A 22026-nucleotide genomic window follows, 5' to 3' on the forward strand; every position below is an offset into this window, starting at 1 on the left:
TTACCCCACTCAAAGAACTCTCAGATCCACCAACACTGGACTCCTAGCCGTCTCCAATCTCAAAGCTGCACACCTCAACGTCACCCGCAAACGAGCCATAACAATAGCGGGCCCCACCTTATGGAACACCCTCCCCACCTGTCTCAGAAACGAACCTTCACTGCAAGTCTTCAAAAAACACCTCAAAACATGGCTATTTTTAAAAGCTTTCCCACCCGACACATAACCCGCCCAATCGCACCAACCACTCCATGCCCCCTCCACAAGCATCTCGCCCCACACCTTTCCCTCCCTACACAAGCATCTCACACCACCCTTTCCCTCCCTATCACTACCTTCCTCCCACACATCCCTTTCTCTCCCCTCCCCCCTCTACACTCCCTGCTCTCCTTACCATAATTTATCCTCATCAACAAGCCATTTATGTACATATGTTATATACTATAGTCTAATGTTCCATGTTCTCCTGTTAGTTCTGTTACAACTTGTTATATTTATTACCATGTTATAATGTAAAATATTCTTGTTATATTTATTACCATGTTATAATGTAAAATATTCTTATATCTATTTAATACCATGTTATAATGTAAAATAGGGCTGTTATCACCCTATTCCTTTAGTTATCTGGAAACCGATGTGATATCTCGATCGAATGTCGGTATACAAAAGAAATAAATAAAATAAAAATAAAATAAGTAATGCAATATAACAATGCAGAACATAACACAAGCAGGTAAAGAAAACCCTAAAACAGTTACTCTGAATGCTTCTTCAGTAAGGTTTCTTTTCTCAGAATGCAATAACACAGCTGCTTTACTACAGTAAACATAGGTGGCATTTTTACACTTTTTTTTTGTTTATTTATTTAGAGTTTTTATATATCTACATTCTTGAAAAAAAATATCAAATCATATCTGTTTCCATTGAAACAGAACAATCGCGGTTATGGCGTTACAGTAAAACAAATCGTCGAATAACAGTTTCCTGGCGTGTAGCCAGATGGACTCAGGACAAATGGGATAGTATCCGCGTGCTAGCAGTTGGAGATGGATCTGACGTCAGCACGGGGGCGTGTATATATCCCCACAGGAAGCGCAGCTGTTCAGTAATTTCCGTCTCCAAAGCAGTTTGGAGTGCCTGCACGCTGGTTCAGCGTGCTTTCCAAGACTACTTTCATTTTTGTTTTCTTCTCTTCTAGATTCTACTTTACCTTTCTTCAACACCTTTTTGAGCCCCGCGCTCCTCAGGGGCCGTTCTGGCCGTGCCCCCCAGTTGAGCTTCCCGGGGTGACTGCCGTGGTCCCCCGGAGGTGAAAGTCCTTGGTCCCGCCGAGGCCCTCGCTCCCGGCGTGGACGAGGTAGCGGGTGCAGTGCCTCAACCGCGGCGGTGAAAGGTATCGGCCCTTTCCCCTCGCAGCCGGAGACCGCCTGTGATCCTGCCCGGCAGCGCTGAAGATTTGGTAAGGCGTACGTCTCTTCACCCAGGTCTCCGCTATCTAGAGGACCGGCGGCGTGGCAAGCCGTGGAGGACGCCATTTGTGGCCTTACTCAGGTATTCCGCGCCTGTAATGGGCGCGGCTTTCTTTCCTCCTTGTTCTTGCTTATTGGCTGCCACTGTGAGTATGTGCCGCATATTGCTGCTGTATGTCTATTGACTGCCATTAGGTGTATCTTGCTACCTGCTTAGTATTGTGCGCCTATTCTGCTCGGCGCCTATTGCGGCCGCACACTGTTGCTATTGTGTGCCTGTTCTACTCAGCGCCTCTTGCTGCCACAGCCTGTTGCTATTGTGCGCCTGTTATTTTCAGCGCCTATTGCTGTCGCATACTCTTGCTATTGTGCGCCTGTTTCTACTCAGCGCCTATTGCTGCCGCTTACTATTGCTATTGTGCGCTTGTTTTGCTCAGCGCCTATTGCTGCCGCTTGCCTTTGCTATTGTGCGCTTGCTCTATTCAGCGCCTATTGCTGCCGCATCCTATTGCTATTGTGCGCCTGTTCTAGCCTGCGCCTATTGCTGCCGCATAAGAAGCGCACGCTTGCTATATTTTGCTCATGGATCAGCTCGCAGCTGCGCCGCCGCTTGCCCTAGACGTTTCAGCTCTGGGCCTCTGCTCTGCATGCCACCTTCGTGCCACGCGCGGTACTGACCCAGACTCCCTGTGTACCCAATGTGCGGCGGCCGGGGGACCCTCCGGCCAGGACCAATCTCAGCCGCAGTTTTTTGACAGTTCACCTGCGGCTACCCCGGATTTGGGAGGCAGTCTCGACCGCTCAGGAATCCCGGGGGATCTTGTACCCCGGCGTTTTGAGGCTGCTTCCATTTCCTGGGTGGATCTTTTTCAGGGAATTCATGCCTTTGTCCAGATGCAGACGGCTTCGCGTCCTGCCCCTACGGTCCTTGCTGCGCCTGTTCTTCCGGCGGTTGCTGCGGTTCCTGCGGTGGCGGCGTCTACGGCGCATGCTGCGGCTGCCGCCATGATGGCAGCCTCTAGGGATCCTGTTCCTGGACCCTCGCAGCCTTCTTGGGTGCGGGACCTCCCGTTATTGGACAGTCCCGATCACTCGGACCAGGAGGTTTCACCGGACGAGTCCGAACTCCCGGACGAAGGGGACCTCCCCCCGGGGATTGCGCCATATAGGACTATGCGGCGCTTTTTCCCTAAGGAGGACCTCTCGGACCTCGTGTCTCAGTGTCTGGCGGAGTTGGATATCACTGGACCCAGTGCTTCGATTCCTTCTGCGCAGAACCCCCTGCTGGAAGGTCTTCGTCCTACAGCCCGCCATTTTCCTTTCTTGCAGGCAGCTCAGCAACTCATTGATTTGGAATGGGCAGCACCGGCGGCCTCATTTCAAGGGGGCCGGGCCCTGAAAGGCATGTACCCATTGGCACCGGCTCTCCAGGACCTCCTGGCATGCCCTCAGGTGGACGCCTTAATTAGCGCTGTGGTCAAGCGCACTACCATTCCTGTGGAAGGGGGTATGGCCCTCAGGGAGCCCCATGACAGGCGGATGGACGCCATTCTGAAGCAACATTTTGAGGTGGCAGCTCTTTCTTTGAGGATTGCGGCCTGTTCCACGGTGGTCACTCGTGCCTGCTTGTCTCAGGTCCGGAACAACGCTCCAGCGGCTGACATGGAGCCCGCTCTTTCCTTCCTCACCGATGCCGCATCGGATTTGGTTCGAACCACGGCTAAGGGGATCTCGTCTTCCGTGGCCGCCAGGAGACACCTATGGATCCAGCCATGGTCCGCTGATACACCTTCAAAGTCTCGCCTCATCAAATTGCCTTTTCAGGGCTCGTTTCTGTTTGGCAGTGACCTTGATAAGCTAGTCGCTACCTGGGGTGCCTCTCCTGTGCCTCGCCTACCAGAAGACCGGTCCAGGAGGGGACAGCGCTCCGGTCCACGGCCCTCCAGGGGCAGGAGCTCACAGCGATTTGTTCCATATAGAGGGCGCTACCAGACGCTGCGTCCTCCGGCCAGGAATCAGTCCTTTCGGTCCAGGCTGCGCAAACGGGGGAACGGGCCGGGCGGGGGTCCCGGTCGCATCCCACAATGAGAATTTGCCGATTCATCTGGGGGACGAAGCCATAGGGGGCAGGTTGACCCTCTTCTACCCCAGATGGGTCGAGATCACGTCGGACCAGTGGGTCCTTGCAGTTATCCGAGAGGGGTATTATCTGGACTTTCATCATCTTCCTCCGGACAAGTTTGTGGAGTCTTCATGTTCCCCGCTCAAGAAGGCAGCATTGGAGGCCACCCTGACGAGGCTCCTGACCTTGAACGCCATCCTCCCAGTGCCTGCCTGGGAAGTGAATTCTGGACATTATTCCATTTATTTCATAGTACCCAAGAAAGGGGGCACTTTTCGGCCTGTGCTGGACCTCAAATCCCTCAATCGGTACTTACGGGTACCGAGGTTTCGCATGGAAACTCTGCGCTCCGTCAAAGCCGCAGTCCAGCCCGGAGACTTCCTCACGGCATTAGACCTGTCCGAAGCCTATCTTCATATTCCGATACATCCAGATCATCAGCGCTTCCTACGCTTCAAGGTTCTGGACCGCCACTTCCAGTTTCGAGCTCTCCCCTTCGGGTTGGCCACCTCCCCAAGGACATTCACCAAGGTGATCGTGGTTGTGGCGGCGGCACTCAGGCGGGACGGGATCTTGGTCCATCCCTACCTAGACGACTGGTTGATCAGGGCGAAATCCCGAGTGGAGAGCCTGCGGACAACCGACAGGGTGATCGCCCTTCTGGAAAGCTTGGGCTGGGTCATCAACCTCAGCAAGAGCTGCCTACAGCCTTCCCAGTCCATAGAATATCTGGGGGTACGGTTCGACACTCGGGCGGACACGGTCAGTCTTACGACCAAGAGACAGTTGAAACTTCGGCAGCGTATCCAGTATCTGTTGGGAACCAGTCGGCCGTTAGCTTGGGATTATCTGCAAGTTCTGGGTCTCATGGCCTCCACTCTGGATGTGGTGCCTTGGGCACGAGCCCATATGAGACCACTACAGCATTCCCTGCTCTCTCGCTGGAGCCCCCATCACCGAGCCTATTCCACGCACCTCCCTCTACCGGTCCATGTTCGGACCCAGCTGCGGTGGTGGTTGCGGTCCGACCACCTGAGCAGGGGGTCGCGGATGTCCTCGCCCACGTGGATCTTGCTCACCACGGATGCCAACCTAAGCGGCTGGGGAGCACATTGCGAAGAACTCACCGCACAAGGGCGCTGGAACAGGGAGGAGTCCACATGGAACATCAATCGCCTGGAAGCCCGGGCAGTCAGACTGGCCTGCCTTCGTTTTGCTCCACGGCTGCGGCACAGAGCTGTCAGAGTGATGTCAGACAACGCCACCACGGTGGCCTACATCAACCGTCAGGGCGGAACCAGAAGCCGACAGGTATCTCTAGAAATCGCCCCACTCATGGTTTGGGCAGAGGCGAATCTGCGGGACATCTCCGCCGTCCACATTGCCGGGAAGGACAATACCACAGCAGACTTTCTCAGCAGGGGAAGCCTGAATCCAGGCGAGTGGCAGCTGTCCCCCACAGCTTTCCAGATGATTGTCGATCACTGGGGGATCCCGGCCATGGATTTACTGGCAGACAAGTCCAATGCTCAGGTACCCAGATACTTCAGCCGCAGACGCGACCCGTGCTCGCACGGCATCGATGCTCTGGTCCAGCCGTGGCCTCCGGGGACTCTTCTATATGCCTTTCCCCCGTGGCCTCTACTGGGTGCCCTCATCCACAGGATTCGGTCACACCAGGGCCTAGTTCTTCTGGTGGCCCCGGACTGGCCAAGAAGACCCTGGTACGCGGACCTCAGACGCCTGCTGGCAGGGGAGCCTCTCCCCCTGCCTCCTCTCCGGGACCTTCTACGTCAAGGTCCCATTCTGCACGAGGATCCGGCTCAGTTCTCTCTTACGGTCTGGCCATTGAGAGGGCTCGACTGAAGAAAAAGGGTTACTCGGGGCCTGTGATTAATACACTCCTCCGGGCTCGCAAGTTTTCCACATCCCTCACCTACGTACGGATCTGGAGAATTTTTGAAGCATGGTGCGACTTTCATGGCACCAGTCCACATGCCGCCACTATTCCTATTGTGTTGGATTTCCTGCAGGATGGGCTTCAGAAGGGTCTCTCCCTCAGCTCCATCAAGGTTCAGGTAGCGGCACTATCGTGCTATGGGCCCAGGAGAGGTGGCAAGACTATCGCCAAGCACCCTGATGTTTCTCGTTTCCTGCAAGGCGTCAAGCATATTCGTCCGCCACTAAAGTGGCCTATACCCTTATGGAACCTTAATCTGGTTCTGGATTTCCTTGCGGGATCCACCTTCCGACCCCTTCGGGGCTTGTCTCTACGGTCTCTAACCCTGAAGTTGGTATTCCTGCTGGCCGTATGCTTCGCACGCCGCATCTCTGAACTACAAGCGCTGTCCTGCCGTGATCCCTTTCTACGTATCTCTTCGGAGTCTATCCATCTTCGGACGGTTCCCTCCTTTCTCCCTAAAGTGGTTTCACAATTTCATCTTAACCAAACCGTATCCTTGCCTACCACGGTAGGTTTGAAGAAATCTGAAGAAGGCCGTTTATTACGCCATCTCGACATCGGCAGATTGCTGCCCAGGTATCTGACAATGACTCAAGACCTGCGGAAGACAGACCATCTGTTCGTCCTACACAGCGGGAAGAAGCAAGGTGAAGCGGCCTCTCGGCCCACCATTGCCCGCTGGATTAAAGACGTTGTCAGAGCCGCCTACGTGGCGGCTGGGAAGGCTCCGCCTCTACAGGTTAAGGCTCATTCTACCAGAGCCCAAGCAGCGTCTTGGGCTGAATCCCGGATGCTGTCGCCGGCGGACATCTGTAAAGCGGCGACATGGTCCTCCCTCCATACCTTTTCTCGGTTCTACCGTCTGGATGTCCAGGCCAGGGAGGACTCGGCTTTTGCGAGGGCGGTACTGCATGGTCCTCAGGCAGCCTCCCGCCCAGGCGGGGTGTAAAGCTTTGGTACATCCCATTTGTCCTGAGTCCATCTGGCTACACGCCAGGAAATGTTGAGATTACTTACCTGGTAATCTTGTTTTCCTTAGTGTAGACAGATGGACTCAGCATCCCGCCCAGCTGCCTGTGTACATGGGTTTTCACTGATTCCAGGTAAGCCTTTGACCTTTGTTTTCCTAAGAGCGTACACTCTGCCAATATCCACGCCTTCCGGTTGGGAAGGCTGGCGGTCTCCAGCCACTGTCAATCGGTCAGGGGAGGCCTGTTTTCACTTTTTTTTCTTTACCTTTCATTGAGCGTCAGTACACACATCCATAACAGCTTTTGCAAGGAAGATTACTGAACAGCTGCGCTTCCTGTGGGGATATATACACGCCCCCGTGCTGACGTCAGATCCATCTCCAACTGCTAGCACGCGGATACTATCCCATTTGTCCTGAGTCCATCTGTCTACACTAAGGAAAACAAGATTACCAGGTAAGTAATCTCAACAGTATAAATAGAACGGCAAATATAAATAAGTTTAAATAAGTTTTTGAGAGAGGCACTACTTTCATAAGGTCAGTAGCTAGCTACTGGGCAAAACTTGGTTTAGGAATTAGGTTACAGATGACTTTGAAATGCAGAAGCAACAATGTTGCATTTGTTCTTGGTCATGGGAAGACAAGTGACTCTTGACACTGTATAAGATAGTTTCACATTCAGAAGATCACCTAACATCCAATGACTTCCTCTTTTGTAATATAGGCAGCCAGGACATTCACTTGCTTGCATCTGTCCCCCTGGTCCTAGGCGGGTTTTCCTCTTTATTCTTCAGCCTAGGACCCTTTCCCGGTGACCCATTGCCTGGCTTCTGGGTGATACTGGTGGTCCAATCCTGCCCCCGTTGAGACCCCTGAGATGTCACATGCCTCGGGTCCATTGCCACAGAGAAGTCAATATTCTTCTTTACCTTAAAAAAAAAAACAAAAACATACCTATGGGTAAAATATTGCAGAAAGCTAGCAGCCTTTGGGGGAAGGAGCGAAGTGCAGGGCTATTTTCTCCTGCTCCCGCTTGCAGCCAGGCACAGCAGGATCTTGCCGTTTTTCAGCAGCAGTTTCTTAACCCCCCAATCTCTGTTTTGCCACAATCTCCCTACTGTGTGGCATGGGGGGGGAGCCTGCTTCGCGGCTCTCCCGCAAAGGGATTTGTTCTTTTTGTTTGCCCAGCGGGGATGGGCCCTCTACAGCATCGGTGAAATCAGCGACCCGTGTTCGGGCCGCAAAACACGCTGCCAGACCTGCTCCGTCCCTGCAAACCGTGGGAATTGTGGCCATTTTGTCCCCAGATCTCACGGCTGATTCAGTGCGGGGGGGAAGAAGGGTTCCTGTTTTTAATCAGTCTCCCCCGGATTTAAGCCAGTCATCTTCCTGATACGGTCCCTGACCCTCACCACGATGTCCATTCCCCCCCCCCTCCCCCAATGCCAGGGAAAACCCCTCAGCATTTTTCCACGGATTTTGTACTCTTATTACATAAGGCTTATGTCGCTAGCTTACAGCAGCAGGATGCCCCTCCCCGCACCCTCCGCCTGCAAAGATTCCTAGGGTATCTACAGAACAGGGACCCAAACTCCCTGATTCTCAGGGGACTATTCGGGTCAGGACCATACTGGGGGGGTCCCAGATTTTCCTAATCCCTTACCGCAGCTCCCAGACCCCGAGCCAGATGCAGATACTTTAATTCAAAATCCACTGGTCGAGGGAGACAACCCACGGGTTTTTCGCTTGTTCCAGCGGGAGGAGCTAGAGCCGCTCATTCCCTTTGTACTGGCCAAACTGGGGATAGATGCCCCTCTGGACAAATCCACAAGTATCCCGGCTTCCAGTAACGTGGACCCTGTCTTGGCTGGATTGAGAGCACCCCCACGTACTTTCCCATTTCATCCTATATGCTAAGGCAATTACTACTCCGAGAATTGGAATCTCCCAAATCTGGCCTACGGCTAGTCAGGGCAATGGACAAGCTCTATCCCCTCCCAGACCAATGCCTAGAGATGCTCAAGGTTCCTAAAGTGGACACTTCAGTTTCCGCATTCACCAAAAGAACCACCATTCCAGTGGTGAGAACAACAGCTTTAAAGGATCTTCAGGACTGTAAGTTGGAAATGCATCTCAAAAGAATTTTTGAAGTTTTGGCGCTAGGCGTTCAAGCGACAGTCTGTAGCAGTCTCCTGCAGCGGGCAAGCCTTAGGTGGGTTCATCAACTACTCAGCATCCAGGAACTCCGTCTGCAGAAGCGGAACGTCTGGAAGCCGCGGTTGCGTATGGTGCTGATGCCCTCTACGATCTCCTCAGAGTGCTGGCCAGATCCATGGTATCAGTGGTCTCAGCCAGGCATCTCCTCTGGCTGTGAAATTGGGCAACGGACTCCTCCTCTTCTAAATCACAGTTGGGCACTCTCACATTAAAGGATAAGTTTCTCTTCGGGGAGGACCTGGAACAGCTTATCAAATCTTTAGGGGACAACAAGATTCATAAGCTGCTTGAGGATCACCCTAAACCGTCCAAATCCTTTTTTCCTTCACGCTCTCGTTTCAGGGGGCAGCGCAGGTACAACAGGCCGCAGGGGGCTCCACAAAGAAATTCCTCCACTAGATCTCATTCCTTTCGTGGACGACGACCATTCCTGGTTGGTAACCCTCAAGGATCCGCCCCAAAGTCCTCGCAATGAGATGCGGCCAGCCCATTCCTCCGTTCCCAATTTAGGAGGCCGGTTCTCCCTTATCACGAGGAATGGGTCAAAATTACTTTGGATCTCGAAGTAATAGAACAAGACTGCGCTTTAGAGTTTGCTCGGTCTCTTCCAGACCGCTACCTAATCTCTCCTTGCGGACCCCCTCAGAAGCAGCAGGTGGTGTGACTGAGGAAGAAAGGTTATAGGGAGGAGGTTATTTCCACTTTGTTGCATTTGCGGAAGACTTCTACCTCTCTCGCTTACATACGGGTTTGGAGAGTGTTTGAGACTATGTGTGCGGACTCAGGTATCCCTGTGCGCAGGGCCCCCAGTTTCCCATGTCCTCTCTCTTTTTTTCTACAGAATGGTCTTTCCAAGGGTTTGTCTTTCAATTCTCTTAGAGTACAAGTCTCGACTCTTGGTTCCCTTTTAGGGCAGGTTGATGGCTACGCTCTGGCGGCTCATCCAGATGTCATTTGGTTCCTCAAGGGGGCAAAGCATTTGAACTCGCCTGTACGGGCTACATGTCAGTCATGGAGTCTCAATCTGGTGCTTTGGGTTCTCTACGAGGCGCCTTTCGAACCCCTCAAACGGGCCACCCTCAAAGACTTGATTCTTAAGACAGTTTTTTTTAGTCTCTATTTGCTCAGCCAGGAGAGTGTCTGAGCTCCAAGCCTTGTCTTGCAGGGAACCATTTCTTTGTTTTTCTGATTCAGGTGTTTCACTCAAGACTGCACTATCCTTTTTTACCGAAGGTCGTTTCCTCCTTTCATTTAAATCAGTCAGTGGAACTCCCTGCCTTTTCTTCAAAGGACACTGAAACCACACATGGTAGAGACCTAAGGTGCCTTGATGTGAAACGAGTCCTGCTGTGATACTTGGAAGTCACAAAAGACTTTGGGTCTCAGATCATCTTTGTCTTATGGAGCGGACCCAATAGGGGGGAAAAAAAGCATCAAAGGCTACCATCACTCGCTGGCTAAAGGAGGCGATTGCTTCAGCTTATATTTGTCAGGGCCGGCCGGTCCCGGAGGGTTTAAAGGCCCACTCACTCCGGTCGCAGGCTGCCTTTTGGGTGGAAAGCCAGTTGGTCTCCCCACAAGAGATATGCAGAGCAGCTACCTGAAAATCTCTTCATACGTTTGCTCGTCATTATCATTTCAATGTGCAGGTGCTAGTTTTTGGTTCCTTCAGCAGACAGGTGCTTCGAGCAAGACTATCTGGATCCCACCCTACTTAGGGATGCTATGGTACATCCCACTGTCTGGACTGATCTGGGTACGTACAGGGAAAGGAAAATTGGTTCTTACCTGCTAATTTTCATTCCTGTAATACCACGGATCAGTCCAGATGCCCACCCTTAGTGGAGGGAATCTGACTCTTTTTTTTTTTTTTTTTTTTTTTTTCTTTTCAACGCTAAGTCCTATCATTTAGTTATGCCGATTTTTACAAGGCACCAGAAGTATCTATTGCATATATAAGAGCAATTACTTTGCATTTCTTCAAAATTTTACAGTTGCATTTTGGATGTTAAATATTTTTGCTTGCTTGATCCTATTTCTACTTGAGGTTACATGTTTTCTGCTTTGATAACGTTTATACTGAAGGGATGCAGGGGGAGCACTATCCTGATATAGGATACCCTTTGAGGTTTTTCTCTGTCTCCATCTGCTGGAAAGGAGGCTCAACCCACTGTCTGGACTGATCCGTAGTACTACAGGAACAAAAATTATCAGGTAAGAACCAATTTTCCTATAACACTGCAATAGAATAACAGAAGCAGGGTGTGTGGGAGAGAAGCAACCTAACAGCTGCAGAGATGCTGGCCAACTGCTCCAACTGGCATCTCTCAGCTAAAACCCACGCCCCCAACCCATGCGTCATCACCTAACCCTCCAATGGCACACGGCCAGCACATTTTTAAACTAACGGCTGGGCAGCCACCCCTCCCATCAACCTTTGCTGAGAATCTGCTCAGATTCCACTACGTACCCTGGGCCTGCTCCTCGAGTGGAACCTGGCACCATATTACTTTGGCTGACCGAGCACAAGGTCCAGTCAACCTCTCAGAAGAGGTGGGAGGAGGATTTTTCAAAAAAATCGAAAGTGTTTAGATTGTAAAAGTAATAGAAATGTTTACACTTTCTAACCCCAATTAATTATTGCAGAGAGCATTTTTGTTTTTCTGAGGGTACATGTATAATTTTCATGATAGCTGGTGATATGTAAGGATTTTGTGTTTTTGTTTGTTTTAGTGTTGCCTCTTTAGAGGATGGAGCTAATGGATCTGGAAATAATGATCCAACAGTGAAAAAGTCAAAAGGTAAACATAATTCTGCTGAGGTTTTTCAAGTACCTGGCACAGTTGAACACAGCACTCAACAGTTTGCAGGAACAATTCAAAACTAACAACACAGAAATTCAACATGGTTTAACTTCTATGTGCCAGATGTATAGCATTAAATAAACTCTAACATTATAGGTATAGCTTCAGGAGGAGAAAGTAATTTGAGGGCCTTTCCTATTTCCAGTTTTTACCATTCATTATGGATCCCAGTTCATTTAAAATAACAATGAAAAATTCATACAGAAAAATTTTTATTGTAGTTCATGTAACAACTTTGTGTCTTAAGCTGACTGGTGATTTCATCTGTTTTTCAGGAGGAAAATTTGTGAAAGCACGATATTTACAATATGACAAAAAAAAGGTTGGGAAGGTAACATTTATTTTTTTTAAATTCATTCCACTGTGAACTGTATAATAAAACTGCAAACCAGAAAATAAATGTTTTAATTTCTTTTTTTTTTTTTCAATTTAAATTGTGTTAAACACAACCCCCCCCCCCCACAATAACAACCACAATTAAAGTTATACATTAGTAATGTTCAACACGTGTTAATAATCCTCCCCATCACAACCCTTTCCTCTTTCAGTCCACACCCAACAATAATAATAAAAGGAAGGAGGGCCACAGGAATTGACATAAAAAAGCATAGCCAAGTATAATAGGCTAAGAATTCCAAAATACAAAAGTTTAATTATTGGTACAAATGAAAGAACATTGTGAAATCATTAATACAGCTCAACCATGTACTTCAGACTGATCCTTCTTCCATTGCACATATTGTGACCATACTTTCTCAAATTTGGAAATTTTATGATTCTTGTAAGTGGTAATCAGGCTCAATCTGATAATACAATCTGTCTGTAGATTGCTAACATCGCATGGCCATCTGGAGGACACCCTTCCGGAGAATGTGGTGAAGACAAAAACAGACAAAGAATTCAAAGGGGCAGGGGATAAACACTGTGGATCTCTAAAGACTAGAGGATGGAAAGGAGAAAAGTGTACAGGAGGGTAACTTGCTGGTGTGGCAGATGCTACCCGCTTAAGACGGTAGGGATGAAAAGAGGAATGGGATTCGGACAACAGAGGGTCCTGACTTCTAAGTTCTGGGATACTGATGCACAGCACTGCTTCTATGGCCAAGCCCATAAATAAAGCAGGTCCAGCAACACTGTCTGAATTTTCAAGAAAGGTAATCACCCAGTAAAAAATGTTACTAGCTGAAATTTTTATGGGTATAGGAAAATTTGGTTCTTACTTGCTAATTTTCGTTCCTGGAGTATCACAGATCAGTCCAGACACAAGTGGGTTTTGCATCCCTACCAGCAGATAGAGGCAGAGAATTAAAAAGCTACTTAACCAAGAGTGCCACCTGTAGTCCCTCAATATTGATCTGTACCCAAGCTAATGTAAAGTCATCCATCTCAAGTAATAATCTTCCCTCCCAGGGCAAACATATAAAGATAGGTTAGAGCCTCCTGAACTGGAGCCCTCACATCCAAGAACACAAAGTTTAACTTTGTTTAGGTCCCAGAACCCAACTATATACAACTCTCTAATTTCTTCTGAAAAGAATTAACTATAATAGTCTTTCAGAATTGAGGGGATGGGTCTCTGGCTGATCTGTGGTACTCCAGGAACAAAAATTAGCAGGTAAGAACCAATTTTCCTGTCCTGTTCATATCCCAGATCAGTCCAGACAAGTGGGATGTACCCAAGCTCCCCTACACTGGGCAGGATCCTGAAAGACCCGCTCTCAGAACTCTCTCACCAAAGCTCACCTCTGGCACTCTCAAATCTAGGTGACAATGTTTAGCAAAAATGTGTAAAGGTGACACCAATTGACACTCTGCCCAGGAGGTTGCCTGTGCTCTATCTAGTTGAATGAGCCCACAACCCCATCGGGGCAGATCGACCCTTACAGACAGGTCAATCCTGTAAAGTGCGTCCGCAGTTTCCCCGTTCCTAACCCGCTTTCTACTCACTTTCCGGCCGCGTTAGCCCTTCCTGCGATCCCCAATCCCCTTTAACCTACTCTTACCGCGTCTTTAAATCCCCAGGCAACCCCTTCCGCACGCGGCATGTATATTGCATGTAAACTATCGAATTAGCTATTCCCTACCATCCCGTAACACGCGCCCCGACTATCGCTTTTTTACCCTGCCGTTTTGCCGCGCGTTTAACCTGCTAACTTACCGCCTACCCTTACCCCTGCGTTAGAGGCAGGGGTAAGGGTAAGCGGCAAACTTTCCCCCAGCCCTCGCTCACCTGCCCTGGCCGCGTCCATGGGTGCTGGTCTCTGGGGCAGCCCCAGTCCTCTCCCCTCCTCCCGAAGCAACAAAAGCGAAAAAAAAAAGTTGCAGGGGAGAGAGGACGGGCAATCCTACGCTCGGGACTGCCAGTCCCCTCTTCCCCTCCTCCCGAGACAAGGCGCGAAAAGCAGCCTTGCTCTGGGAGGAGGGGAGAGAGGACTGGCAGTGTGAAGCAATGAAGCGACTTACTTTTTTTGCAGCATCACAGCATGTGACGTCACGCCTTGAGCGGCCCAATTGCACGAACAGGGGCCGCTTTCGCCCGTGCAGGCGTTCATCTTCGTGGGCAGCTGCGGTCGTCCTAGCCGATGTCCGTCTCCGGAGGGGGGCTGCAAAAAAAGTAAGTCGCTTCGTTGCTTTACACTGCCAGTCCTCTCTCCCCTCCTCCCAGAGCAAGGCTGCTTTTCGCGCCTTGCCTCGGGAGGAGGGGAGAGGGGATTGGCAGTCCCGAGCGTAGGATTGCCAGTCCTCTCTCCCCTCTCTCTCTTGCAACTTTTTTTTTTTTTCGCTTTTTTTTTTTTTTGCTTGTTGCTTCGGGAGGAGGGGAGAGAGGACTGGCAATCCTGATGTCAGAGAACTGTCCACTTCCTGGTACCTGTCATTTGAAATGACAGATACCAGCGTGTCCGTGAAGCGTTAGGCCCGCACACCCAGGTTACTGTATAGCGCTCTATACAGTAAAACGGGTTGCGCGGGCCTAACGCTTCACGGATGCTTCTTAGACGCAGCTTGCATTTGCAAGCTATTTACATACAGGATCGAGCGGTAGGTGAGCTGGACTGTGCGTGCGGCAACCGTGGGTGCGCCGGGCACTAACGCAGCTCTTCCTACCGCTCGTTACTGGATTGACCTGACAGAGAGGCCAAAAAAAGTCTCCTTTAACCAACGTGCAATAGTGGCTCTAGATGCCTCTGTTCCCTTCTTTGCACGACTGAACAAGATGAAAAGAAGATCTGACTGCTGGAGTCAGAATTTGTAACTTTAAAATATCGCAACATCTGATTTTTCCCTGTTCGTACCTGGATCAGTCCAGGCTGCTGGGTTTTGCCTCCCTTCCAGCAGATGGAGACATACGTTTTCAAAACAAAACTCCGCCTTATATAGGATGGTGCCTCCTACAGTCCAGCAGTATTTCTGTCTCCAGCAGATGGTGGAGGTGCAAAACCTACAGTCTGGTCTTAGTAAGATAGTTCTTTTAAAAAAAAATAAATACAATTCCTGCCTTTTTTTTATCAGGTTTTATATACCGTTATCTAGAAAACATTACATCACAACGGTTTACAATAGACCTAAAATATAATAAAAGAATAAAAATAAACACATTGGGGCAGATTTTAAAATCTGCACGCGCGGGGTACATCTATGCGCGCTACCCAGTGTGCTGAAATGTACACCTGATTTTATTACATGTGCGCGCTGCCGTGAGCATGTTATAAAATCCAGCGTCTGCGCACGCAAGGGGTTGCATACTTGTTCACCTTGCGCGCACCGAGCCCTAGGGGAGCCCGCTGGCTTTCCCTGTTCCCAACCCCTACCTTGTTTCAATTATTTACGCCTGCCTCTGGCAGGAGTATTTTGCGCCGGCTAGCTGAAAAAAAGGGGTGGGAAGGACAGAGGAGGTCTCTGTCCTTCCCACCCCTTTTTTTCAAAGCCCTGGGACAATCGTGCATCCCGGGGCTTGCACGCGCAGCCGAGCCTATGCAAAATAGGCTTGGCGTGCGCAGGAGCAGGTTTTTGGGATTACGCAAGTAACCCTTTGAAAATCTTCCCCATTATCAATAACAATAATTCATAAAAATAATAGAAGTTTCTAGTATTAAAGAAGAGAGAAAAAAAACATAAAATAATGAGTAATGCTATAATAAACTTAATAAAATGAATAGAATAAGAACAAATTATAGTGGTTGGATACCTGATCAACTGTTCTGGTCTTACTGGTGTGGATGGCACCATTTTGATCTATGGCCATAGATCAAAATGGCTCCGGCTGCACTATTGGGCCAGGCTTAGGCCTTAGTGCCAGCCTAGGACCTTGGTGCTGGGCCTAGGAGGCCAGGCCTTTTTGTTTTTATCAGTTTGGGTTTTGTTTTGTTTAGAGGGGGGGGTTTGTTTAATGAACCAAAAAAAAACAAAACATTAAACTAACCAAATGAAAATGGGGGGGGGGGAATCCTGAAACAAAACAAGAACCGAACCAAAAATTTGGGGGTTGCACATCCCTACAGGGATATCCTCTCCAAAACTAGTCTGGGTTGTATTATCCTGTAGTTTCCTCCTGCTGTCACATTCCCAGAAATGAAAATATGTATGATATCTCTAGTTTCCCTGTACGTACCAGGATCAGTCCAGACGGTGGGTTACGTCCCCCGTCTAGCAGATGGAGTCAGAATAAAAACTTCTGGGGAGAGGTCCTATATATAACCTCACCTCCCTTGCCTCAATTCTCAGTATCTTTCTGACTCCAGCAGATGTGAGCAGGGGACTGTTCAGTCCCCAGCACAGTAGCTTAGGTTTTCTAGGCTCTTTCCCTGTTCTCTTCCTGAGGGATCAAGTTAAAAAAAAAAAAGATAATTGACTAGGCAGGAGGGCAGCATTAAGCCTGGGAGAGTCAGTTGCCTTTGGCTCTCCATCCCAGTGGCTTGCTGACAGGTCTGTTTTCCTTGTCTTCCTACCTTCTGTCTTCCTTCCTTCAGGCTGTTGTGGGGTAAGTGTGTGAATTTTTTGTCTTTTAGGCTTGCCTTCTTTTTAGTGCGCTTCACCTTGCTGTGGGCTGCTTCTGACCACCGGGGTGCACGTTTGTGGTGCTAACCTTCTCCTCCCCCCCCCCCCCCCCCCCCCCTCCCACCTCAGTGGAGTGAGACTATCGTTGCTGCCCCGCAACATGCCATTCCCTGGGCCCGCCGGCCGCTGGGAGGTTAGATTCCCAGATTCCCCGGCAGTTCTTCCGGGTTGGTCCGTGTGCTTCTGCAGCCAGCCGCGAGGACTTCACCGCGCTCTCTCGCCCCTCCCCCTCGAACTCACGATGCCGCGATCGGCGGCCTGTTCTACATGCGGCTGACAGGGGGGGGACTGCTTTCGCGGAAGGGGCACTGCACGAGCTGCCTCCCCGATGGGGAGGACAGCTCTCAACAGTGGGACGCCGCACGCGGACAGGACCGCACAGCCAGGAAGCGGCAGGCCCCGTTCCCTCTGAGCGCGGAAACGGTGGCCATTTTGTTTTCTGATTCTGACGCCGGCATCTCCGAGGAGGACACTGAGGCCCCGATTTCAATGGCACCGCCTGTTTTGGCCTCTTTTGCAGAACCGGAGCCAGGATTTCAGGAGGGGGAGGCCCTGGTTTGCCCCCCCCCCCCCTTGGGGGTCCCTGCGTTTTTCTCCCGAGTTTGTAATCCTAATGCACAAGGCATTCCTGCAGAGCAGGGACCCACTTATGGATTTCCTGGGGCCCCTTTCCCCCCCCCACCCAAACTGGCGCGCACGGCTCCACTCCTGGGGGGGACTCTGCTAGCCGGGGGAATGCCGGGACCTTCCCGGGACACCCCCCCCCCCCGCGCCACTTCAAGGATCGCATTCCGTCCCTGGGGGGCCCTTACCTGGATCCGGCCAGGGACGACCCCATCTTGGCGGCCCAGATGGAGGGAGACGATCCAAGGGTCCTCCGCATCTTTCAGTCTGATGAATTGGACGACCTTATTCCCCACATGCTGCAGGAGTTGGGACATCAATTTCCCCCCCCCCCCCCCCCGGAACCGGTAGGGCCCGACCCCAAGGTTAGGATGGGGGACCCTCTTCTTGCGGGTCTTCGTCCGCTGGCCAAGGCTTTTCCTACTCATCCCACCTTCTTACAATTAATCTCCAGGGAATGGGATGCGCTGGAGGCCATTCTCGAGGTCAGTAGAGCGATGGAAAAGCTGTATCCCCTCCCGGAGGATTTTCTTGCGCTCCTCAAGGTCCCCGCCTTGGATTCCGCAGTCTCTGCAGTCACGAAGCGTACCACCATCCCCATCACTGGCGGCACGGCGCTGAAGGATGTCCAGGACAGAAAGTTGGAAGTTTATCTCAAGAGAGTCTTCGAGGTTTCAGCGCTGGGGATGCGGGCAGCCATCTGCAGTTCACTAACGCAGAGAGTTGGTCCTCATTGGGTTCAACAGCTTCTCACCTCCCAGCCTCTGCCAGATGTGGAGGCTCAACAGGTGGATAGATTGGAGGCTGTGGTTGCCTATGGGGCAGATGCTCTATATGACCTCCTCAGGGTTCTGGCCCGATCAATGGTGGTTGCGGTCTCTGCTCGTCGACTCCTGTGGCTTCGTAACTGGTCGGCGGATGCCTCGTCTAAGACCCGGCTGGGATCGCTTCCCTTTAAAGGCAAGTTTCTTTTTGGGGAGGATCTGGACCAAATCAAGTCACTCAACAAGAATGTGGTCCATAGACTCCCGGTGGACCGACCTCGCTCCACGAGATCCTTCAGTGCCACCAGGAACCTGTTCCGTAATCAGCGCCGGTCTCTGGCTATGAGGCAGCAGCCTCCCCGGGCTCCGTCATCTCGCTCGCACACCTGGAACCAACCGGTCCTTTCCTGGGCACAGGCCCGGTAAGGAAGGTCGGGGACCGGGCACCTGCTCAATGATGCCAGGCCGACCCACGAGCCGATTCCCCAGGTAGGGGGTCGGATTGTTCTCTTCTATGAAGAGTGGGTCCAAATTACGTCGGATCAGTGGGTCTTGGATATTCTAAAACACGGCTACGCCTTGGCTTTTGTTCGCGCACCCAGGGACAGGTTTCTCTTCTCTCCATGCGGGTCCCTTCACAAGCAAAGGGCCGTTCGTCAGACCCTCGACCGCCTCCTCTCACTGGGAGCAATAGTGCCGGTTGCTGCCTCCGAGCTGGGCCGGGGACATTATTCCATCTATTTCGTGGTGCTCAAAAAGGAAGGCACTTTCCAACCTATTCTGGATCTCAAGACAGTCAACAAGTTTTCAGGGTTCCGCGTTTTCGCATGGAGACCCTCCGCTCTGTGCTGGCAGCAGTTCATCAAGGGGAATTCCTGGCCTCGCTGGATCTCACGGAGGCATACCTTCATATCCCGATCCACCAGGCATGTCAAAGCTACCTTCACTTCAAGATATTGGGACAACATTTTCAGTTTCAAGCCCTTCCCTTTGATTTGGCCACAGCCCCACAGGTTTTTACAAAGGTCATGGATGTAATGGCAGCTGCCCTACACTGGGAAGGAATCCTGATGCATCCCTACCTGGGCGAAATCTCGGACCCAGGGTCTTCGAGCAGCCGACAGGGTGGTACAACTGTTCCGTTCCCTGGGGTGGATCATCAACTATGCCAAGAGCAACCTTATTCCATCCCAGTCGTTGAACTTTCTTGGGGCACGTTTCGACACAAAGGAGGGACAAGGTATTCCTGTGGCCAGAGCAGGCACAAGCTCTATGCGAGCAGATTCATCGTTTCGCCGCGCTCTACTTCCCCACAGGGTGGGATTACCTGCAGGTCCTGGGAACCATGGCCTCCACCATCGATCTGGTCCCGTGGGCTTTTGTGCACTTGCGTCCTCTTCAGAAGGCCTTGCTATCCCGTTGGAGGCCGGTATCGCAGGATTTTCAGGCGGTACTCCCGATCCCGAGGCCAACACTAATCCGCCTCCGCTGGTGGCTGGATCCTCGGCACTTGGCCCAGGGAGTATCCCTGGAGGTTCTGAACTGGGTGGTAGTCACCATGGATGCCAGCCTTTCTGGCTGGGGAGCAGTCTGTCGGTCGAGATCAATCCAGGGCTGGTGGACGACTGATCAAGCATGGTGGCCCATCAACCCCCTGGAGACCAGAGTGGTTCGCTTAGTATTGAGGGGTTTCCTTCCACTGGTTCACCATCTGGCGGTCAGGATTCTCTCTGACAACGCGACCACGGTGGCGTACATAAATCGCCAGGGAGGCACGAGAAGCTGTCTTGTCTCATTGGAAACAGACAAGCTGATGCAATGGGCGGAACTCCATTTGCTGTGCCTGGCAACCTCCCACATTGCAGGCATGGACAATGTACAGGCAGTCTTCCTAAGCCAACAGCACTTAGATCCCGGAGAGTGGGAACTCTCGGAGGAAGCAATGCTTCTGATAGACATTAGGGGAGCTCCCACATGGATCTCATGGCCACCGCCGGAAATGCAAAGGCTCCTCCCTTCTTCAGCCGCAGAAGGGAGCACGGCGCGGAATGGGTCGATGCTCTAGTACTACCGTGGCCCCGGCAGATCGTATTATGTCCCCTCCGTGGCCCCTTGTGGGCAAGGTAATTCGGAGGATAGAGGCTCATCAGGGTCCGGTAATTCTGGTGGCGCCGGAGTGGCCTCGACGGCTGTGGTTCAGACCTCAACCTGGCGGAGGAGGGTCCGGTTCGTCTCGGTCACCTTCTGCGACTTCTCCGGCAAGGGCCAATATTTTTTGAGGAGGCAGATTGCTTCTGTCTTGCGGCTTGGCTTTTGAGAGGCGCAAGTTGAGGCGTCGTGGGTATCCGAAGGCGGTTATATCAACACTACTGCGGGCACGTAAAACGTCCACTTACGTTCGGATGTGGAAGGTCTTTGAGACTTGGTGCGTGTCTCATACCATTCAGCTGACCCATGCCTCAGTGGCGCAGATTCTCTCGTTCCTGCAGGCTGGTCTGGATTTGGGTGTCTCTTATAACTCCATCAGGGTTCAAGTGGCGGCCTTGGGAGCTTTCCTTCACAACGGGAACGACTTGCTACTCTCCTCCCATCCGGATATCCTGCGTTTTCTCAAGGGAGTAAAGCACCTGAAGCCACCGCTACAACCACCTTGTCCCTCATGGAATTTCAACCTGGTGCTCTGCATTCTCGGTGGACCACCTTTTGAGCCTCTTCTGGCTGCCACCCTCAAGGATCTCGCCCTCAAGACTATCTTTCTGGTAGCGATCAGCTCTGTGCATCGTATTTCTGATCTTCAAGCGTTATCCTGCCGAGAGCCATACCTCCGCTTCACTGATGAGGGGGTTTCCTTGTGCACAGTACCATCCTTTCTACCCAAGGTGGTCTCTGTTTTCCACCTCAACCAGTCGGTTGAATTGCCTTCTTTTTCCTTGACGGATTCCAGTGATCTTTGCAAACGAGATATTAAGCGATGTCTGTCTGTCTGCGTTACCTGGAGGTCACTAATGAGTTCCGGCTTTCAGCTCACTTGTTTGTCCTTTGGTCGGGTCCTAAGAAGGGTCGTATGGGCTCCAAAGTGACCATTGCCCATTGGCTGAAGGGAGCAATTGTCACCGCATATCTTGGGGCTGGAAGGCATCTGCCGCTGGGAGTTAAAGCTCACTCCCTTCGCTCTCAGGCTACGTCTTGGGCGGAGAGTACCTCTGTGTCCTCACAGGAGATCTGCAGGGTGGCTACCTGGAAGTTGCTCCATACTTTCGCGAGACATTATCGCCTGGACGTCCGGGCATCAACTTTCGGTTCCTTCGGGGACAGTGTCATTTGAACAGGGCTGTCTACGGCCCACCCATGGTGGGATGTACCAAAGCTTCCCTACTGTCTGGAATGATCCTGGTACGTACAGGAAAAAGAAAATTATTCCTTACCTGCTAATTTTCGTTCCTGTAGTACCATAGATCAGTCCAAACGCCCTCCCTATTTTGGGGGGATTTGATGTGGGACACCTCTGCTAGACTGTCAATTCATATTCATCACTGTGCTCCCTGGTGATCCAGGGAAGTTTAGGCACTAGGGGTGTGGGCTGCTACGTGCAGCAGTGTGTGTTTTGTTTTTTTGTTTAATTTTTTTTTCCCCTGTACACAGGGCATCGCTGGATCTAACATCTTCAGAATCTTATTTCTCTTTTGAGCAAGCCGCTCAGGCAAGACATCTGGGAGCCACAGTGGCTTGCAGCATGGATGCCTTGTTTCATCTTAGGACATCAGCCCGATCCAGTGTGGCGGCTGTCTCGGCCAACCACCTCCTGTAGTTACAAAATTGGTCAGCCGAAGTCTTCTACATGGCTCAGCTTGGTTGTTGGCCCTTCAAGGGCACATTGCTATTTGGAAGAGAATTTGGAGATATGATATACTCTTTGGGGAGACATCAAGGTCCATCTTTTGCCGGTGGATAAATCCTCTGGGCAATCTGCTG

General features: G+C 51.2%; 1 protein-coding gene across 2 annotated transcripts in view; it reads left to right on the top strand.

Annotated features, from left to right (window-relative positions):
• Window positions 1-22026, top strand: part of HAUS8 (HAUS augmin like complex subunit 8) — a 135113-nt gene that overhangs the window by 5715 nt on the left and 107372 nt on the right. For both annotated transcript variants that reach the window (XM_029614170.1, XM_029614169.1), the window contains exons 2-3: window positions 11481-11548; window positions 11887-11942. In XM_029614170.1, coding sequence (XP_029470030.1) covers window positions 11481-11548; window positions 11887-11942 — 124 coding nt within the window. The remainder of the gene's footprint in view (window positions 1-11480; window positions 11549-11886; window positions 11943-22026) is intronic.

Source organism: Rhinatrema bivittatum, chromosome 8 (genome assembly GCF_901001135.1).
Source record: "Rhinatrema bivittatum chromosome 8, aRhiBiv1.1, whole genome shotgun sequence".
In the NCBI taxonomy this organism is placed as follows: Eukaryota; Metazoa; Chordata; class Amphibia; order Gymnophiona; family Rhinatrematidae; genus Rhinatrema; species Rhinatrema bivittatum.